Below are 6209 nucleotides of genomic sequence, written 5' to 3' on the forward strand. Positions count from 1 at the left end.
AACGGAGGAAAGGTCGGACCTTTCAGACAACCTGTGATCATGGACGCCATGGTAGCGAAAGCTCCAGTAGACCCAGAGACAGTAGTTGAAGATGTCGAGCACCTCAGCATTTCCCCATACGGGCCCGCAAGATCATCAGTCACCGAACATCCGCTCAGCGAAGATGAGGTGCAGAAGATGACCGATTATTTCCATGCTTCTCTGTACATGTGCTTGGGCATGATCTATCTTCGGAGGAACCCTCTTCTCCGCGACCCACTCACTCTGGACCATCTCAAGCGACGCCTTTTGGGACATTGGGGATCGGATGCTGGACAGAGCTTCACATGGATTCACATGGTATGAACAATTATATGCGGTTCTCGAATCGTAAAAAGCTAACTTTGTAACTTTGTAGAACCGTCTTATCAAGAAGTACGATTTGGACGCTATCTTCATTTCTGGCCCTGGCCATGGCGCGCCCGCTGTTCTCTCAAACAGTTTCCTCGAGGGAGTCTACTCCGAGGTCTATCCTGACAAGAGCGAGGATGAGGAGGGTATGAGGCGCTTTTTCAAATCTTTCTCGTTCCCCGGTGGAATTGGATCTCATGCCACACCCGAAACACCTGGTAGCTTGCACGAGGGTGGTGAGCTAGGTTACTCTATCTCTCACGCTTTCGGAACGGTCTTTGATCACCCAGATCTCATCGCTCTGACTATGGTTGGAGACGGTGAGTCTGAGACTGGTCCCCTTGCTACGAGCTGGCATTCAACCAAATTCCTGAACCCGATCACGGATGGTGCGGTCTTGCCCGTACTACATTTGAATGGCTACAAGGTATGGCACTTAGCATTGTGGAAGGATTTGGCTAACACTGCATAGATCAACAACCCCACGGTTCTCGCTCGCGTAAGCCGCAAGGAGCTCGAAGCGCTCTTCGTTGGTTACGGATGGACACCCTATTTTGTCGAGGGCAGCGATATCCCATCGATGCACCAAGCTATGGCCGCTACGATGGAACGATGTGTCACAAAGATCCGCGAATATCAGAAACAGGCTAGAGACTCGGGCAAGGCTTTCAGGCCGCGTTGGCCCATGATCGTGCTCCGTACACCCAAGGGCTGGACAGCACCCAGGAAGCTCGATGGAGACCACTTCTTAGAAGGTTTCTGGCGTGCGCATCAAGTCCCTCTTACGAATGTTCTCAAGGATAAGTCTCAGCTCAAAATATTGGAAGAGTGGATGCGCTCATACGAGCCTGAGAAGCATTTCGACAAGAACGGCAAGCTTGTTCCTGAACTTAGAGAGTTGGCCCCCACTGGCAACAGGAGGATGAGCGCCAACCCTGTCACAAACGGTGGTCTTATCCGCCACAAGCTTCACGTACCCGACTTCCGTGACTACTCTATCGAGGTGACCAAGGGTGGTGTCGCCAAGGTCGGTAGTATGGCCAACTGCGCGGCCTTCTTGCGCGACATCATCAAAGAGAACCAGAAAGACTTCCGTCTATTTGGTCCTGACGAGACTGAATCCAACAAGCTCGGCAAGGTTTACGAGGCAGGCAAAAAGGTCTGGATGGGCGAGTACTTTGAGGAGGACGAGGATGGTGGTAACTTAGCTTACGAAGGGCGCGTTATGGAGATGCTGTCTGAGCACACTGTAGAGGTAAGATACACAAACCTCTTTAATACCGTAATACTAACTTTGCTCAGGGCTGGTTGGAGGGTTACATCCTCTCTGGACGACACGGTCTGCTTAACAGCTACGAGCCTTTCATCCACATTATTGACTCCATGGTCAACCAGCACTGTAAATGGATTGAGAAGTGCCTCGAAGTCGAGTGGAGACAGAAGATTGCTTCACTCAACATTCTGCTGTAAGTGTCTCTGTACGAAAAGCATATGAGACATAGGCTGACTTCGTACACCTACAATTAGTACTGCGACTGTTTGGCGACAAGATCACAACGGATTCACTCACCAGGACCCTGGATTCCTCGACGTAGTGGCGAACAAGAGTCCTGAAGTTGTCCGTATCTACCTCCCGCCAGACGCCAACTGCCTACTTTCAACGATGAATCACTGCCTTCGTAGCGAAAACTACGTCAACGTCATCGTTGCCGACAAGCAAGAGCACCTCCAATATCTCACAATGGAGCAAGCCATCGCCCATTGCACAAAGGGCGTTGGTATCTGGGAATGGGCGAGTAATGACAAGGATCAAGAGCCTGACATTGTCATGGCATCGTGTGGTGATGTTTCCACACACGAATCCCTTGCCGCGACAGCATTGCTACGCACACATCTGCCTGATCTCAAGATCCGCTTCGTAAACGTTGTCGATCTCTTCAAGCTCATCGACGAGGAGCAGCACCCTCACGGTCTCAAGGCACACGAGTACAAGGCCATCTTCACCGATGACGTACCATGCATCTTCAACTTCCACTCCTACCCCTGGCTGATCCACCGCTTGACATATGGACGCAAGGGCCAGCAGAACCTGATCGTCCGCGGATACAGGGAGAAGGGCAACATTGACACTCCTCTCGAGCTGGCTATCAGGAATGGTACTGACCGCTACAGCTTGGCGATTGACGCACTCGACAACATCCCCAGCTTGGGTAACAAGGGTGCGGCAACGAGGGAGAAGTTACTTGATGAGCAGATCAAGGCCAAGAACTATGCGTACCACGAGGGCATGGACCCTAAGGAGACTACGGACTGGGTTTGGCCGTTTTAGTCGCTTCCCTAATGGGTGATCGAGTTTGATTGAATGAGTGCGGTTACTTTCTTCTGGGTTGAGATTGAGGCTATGATCCTGTATGATAATGATATCTTGAACGATTTACTATTATCCCTTCACCTTTATGATAACCTGAGTGAATAATACATCTTCTACGGAAAGCACCGGTGATGAAGAGTCGGAATTCCAAGGACCAAACTATGCAAGGCAGTCTTTGCTACCAAATCCAAAACGCCATTTCTATGCAATGCAAACATGCGCTCACGACAGGCGCGCTGCCAAAAACGCCGTGAACACCATGCTTGGTAAGAACGAACAGCAAAAAGCGAGCCTAAGCTCAGAAATCGTAACTAGTATTAAGGCTCAACCCCATCCTCATGTTATCCACCGTCTTGCCTCCAACACCTTTAAGCATAGCCAGCGATTCCAGATCCATAATTTCCGCATCATCCATTTCGACCAGGCAGTTTACGATGTTATCCGCTTTCTTTGCACCCACACCCTTTAGCGCTTTGATCTGGTTGACGTCTCGTGAGTTGATAATCTTAAGGAGGTGCGAAGTGCGAGGTGTTTGTTGAGCGGCGGAATGAACAGGTAGATCGATGGTAGCAGTAGCAGCGGCGTCGTCACGGAATATGGGTAGTTTCTTGGTAGTCTTTTTTGGCTTGCGGGTGACTTTGGGTTTGCTGATGTGTTGGAAGCTAGTGTCGGAGGCGTAGGATTCTTCGTGGTCAGAGGGCGGCGGGGGAGCAAATTCATCGTCATCTTCGGACTCATCTCTGTAGACTATCCTAGGCTTTGGGGTCTTCTTTTCAGCTTTCAGGGGGGCCATGAGAACGTTTGTGACGGGGGCTGCAGTGTGCGACGGGAGTTCAACGGGAGCAGAGACGTGCTTGATGCTTTCCTCCCGTTTGGCGCGTATTCGGTCTTCGAGTGTTTTCATCTTGGACTCTAGCTTTGCGTTGCCAGGGAAGAATGGCTGTGCCAGTTGGTACATTCTCAGTGCACTGGTATCTTCTCCACGCATGTGATGTTGCTTGGCCATTAGCAGGAACTGCAAGCCCTGCGACTTTCCATCCTCTTCGTGTGCATCGATGCGGTGCTCGAGCTCATCCAAACGCTTCTGCAGCTCTGCAGAAAGCGCTGGCGCAGCTGTGCCAGCATCTTGCAATGCCTTGGCTGCTAGAGCCTCGTCGACCTTCTGTGCGATGAGAGCTTCAATCGAGGCTTTTGTCAGCGCAGGCTCTTTACTCGGTATCCGTGAGGTGTTATCCCCAGTTCGGAATGCCTTTGTCGGTCGGGTCGCAAAGGTGGTGCTAGGTTCAGCTGCTCGCTTGGAACCCTCTGTTCTCCGTACTCCTTGGTTCTGTGCAAGGTTAGTCACACGAGGAGCAGCTTTGTGAGAATCAGAGTATACAGAGAAAGCCTTGATAGGCTTTTCCCCTTTCTTCTGCTTCTCTGCCTCTGGGATGTTCGCATTGGCTTTGGCCGCGAGCGATCTGAGCGGTTGCCGTGCCATGGTTGCTCCACCAAGGCTCGTGGTTGTCGCCAGTGGCTTAACTGCCGTCTTGTACATTGGGTCGTTTTCCACCTCTGCGACCTCGATCTTCTTCGTCCGGCTAGCGAAGTTTAGAGAACTGATTGTGTCGAGATGGTATGCGCGGGTTGGGGCAAGGTTCAGAATCATGACAGTCAAGCCCTTATTCTGGCCTAGGGACAAGATTCGCGTCATCTTGGACTCGCGGTATGGAATCCGGCTGGCTTTCTTGTTCATGGCTTCGACGCATTGTGCAAGCACGAACAGCGACTTGTTGATGGCCGAACTCTCGACGAGGCGCTCTTTGTTGTTTTCGGTTCGTCTGTTGTCTTCGGATCCTGCAAGATCAATGCAAGATACTCGGCTGACGCGAACACTTTCTTCGGTGGTTTGCGTGATCTTTACACAGAGGACGGCATGCGACCGGGAGGAGTGTGCGTTAAGCTGCAGTATCGTTAGGAGTGTTCATCTCAGACGCGTGTGGACTCTAACCTTGGTAGCAGAGGTGGACCTGTTCATGTTGGCTTGATCGTAAAGCTGCTCAAACTCCTTCAGTGTTGTGCATGGCTTCTCGGTAAGACCAACGACGACGGTCTTGCCGTGGTTGTCTCTGATGGGCAGACCAGACGGGGTGCGCTTCTCCGGGGGTTCGAACAGGTCGTAGACGCGATCGCAGTAGATCTCGAAGTACTCCAGAGCAACCTCGACTTGTGTGGCACCGGCCGTGTCTTTCTCGATCTTCTTGCATCGTCGGTATATTGAGCTCAATAGCCTTGGGATGACACCGCGGTCCGCCAGCGACTTGCCTCCTCGCATCGTATGGGTCTTGCCGGTGCCGGTGCAGCCATGCGCAAAGATGGATAGATCAAAGCCATTGAAGAGATGCTTCACCGTCGGCGCGACTAGCCTGGAGTCAGCTTCCGTCCCGAAACGCGTCCCATCGCGAACTCACTCTCGGCGTCAAAAAGCTGCTGCTGTGTCGCGTCCTGCTCGTACACAGAGCTGAATTGGAAGCTGAAGGACTCGGCCTCGTTCTTGGGACTCGGTATCCGTACGACGGCCGGGGTAGTCTCGCCGTCCAATGTCTCTGCGGTGACAATGGTGTCTTTGTCGAGCTCCTGTTTCAGAAGAGGACGTATCCTCGCGACGACGCGTACGCTCATGGTGAAGACCGAGGATGCAAGGCGGCACGATAAAAGAGAAACAAAAGGCTACGTCTACAGAGAAAAGAATGCTGGACCTACCGTACGTGACGTCGAAGCTCTGGCGATATTCTGCCAATGCAAAGGGCCTGGTCCTAGCGGAATGGCGGTCTGTGTTGTTCTTCCTTGTCGAAACTCGCCTGTTACCTGAGCAACCACCCACCGCCCAGACGAATGAACATCAGGCACGTGCAAACCCGCCAACACATCTCGATCCACTATGAAAATCGTCGATAGCTATACCTGCTACCTGCAGGCATCTAGCTGGCAGTCTATCGTGAATGTTGAGATGCGGCGTTGTGGAGAAATCCTGCAGGGTCCACGTCTCCAACGCATCGCAAAGCCGAGAGCCGGCAGTGTGTTGCGTGAACAAGCGGCAAGCGGCAGCACTCAACGGCTTCGGGTCGCGTAATCGAGCCTCATTCCGAAAGGCTGTTTCTGGCATATGGGGATCTGGAGGCTCTGCACCGGAGGCAGAGTCGCTCGGCCAGGCGCTTGAGGTCGTGGCTCTATCATGCCATGTCGCCGTCTCATTGGTCCACGGATGAAACACCATGTCACGGCTCCAGAGCACCACAGCCACTCCTCCACTCACCAGCGCTACTTTCCTCTGAGCCCCCCGTGACACGTCCAAATTACAGGCCACTGCGACAATGCTGGGCCAGTACTACTCTTTGTTCCATTGTATACTCAAACCGTGCTCATGGCGGCTAATGCAGCTTCAAAACCCGCTGCCAGCCCGCTCAGC

The 6209-nt window shown here is 52.5% G+C and overlaps 2 protein-coding genes across 2 annotated transcripts; one reads left to right on the forward strand and one right to left on the reverse strand.

Moving 5' to 3' along the window:
* Positions 1-48: 48 nt before the first annotated feature.
* On the forward strand, positions 49-2719 carry AA0111_g2544 (putative phosphoketolase 1; the record flags this gene model as incomplete). The annotated part of the gene is made up of 5 exons (XM_028648327.1): positions 49-339; positions 398-817; positions 863-1645; positions 1693-1856; positions 1918-2719. The coding sequence occupies 5 exons, from the start codon at positions 49-51 to the stop codon at positions 2717-2719; spliced, it is 2460 nt and encodes an 819-aa protein (XP_028509921.1).
* Positions 2720-3059: 340 nt separating this feature from the next.
* On the reverse strand, positions 3060-5422 carry AA0111_g2545 (hypothetical protein; the record flags this gene model as incomplete). The annotated part of the gene is made up of 3 exons (XM_028648328.1): positions 3060-4703; positions 4752-5161; positions 5212-5422. 3 exons carry the CDS (start codon positions 5420-5422, stop codon positions 3060-3062), a joined length of 2265 nt encoding a protein of 754 aa, XP_028509920.1.
* Positions 5423-6209: the final 787 nt, after the last annotated feature.

Source organism: Alternaria arborescens (genome assembly GCF_004154835.1).
Source record: "Alternaria arborescens strain FERA 675 chromosome Unknown contig_4, whole genome shotgun sequence".
Lineage (NCBI taxonomy): Eukaryota > Fungi > Ascomycota > Dothideomycetes > Pleosporales > Pleosporaceae > Alternaria > Alternaria arborescens.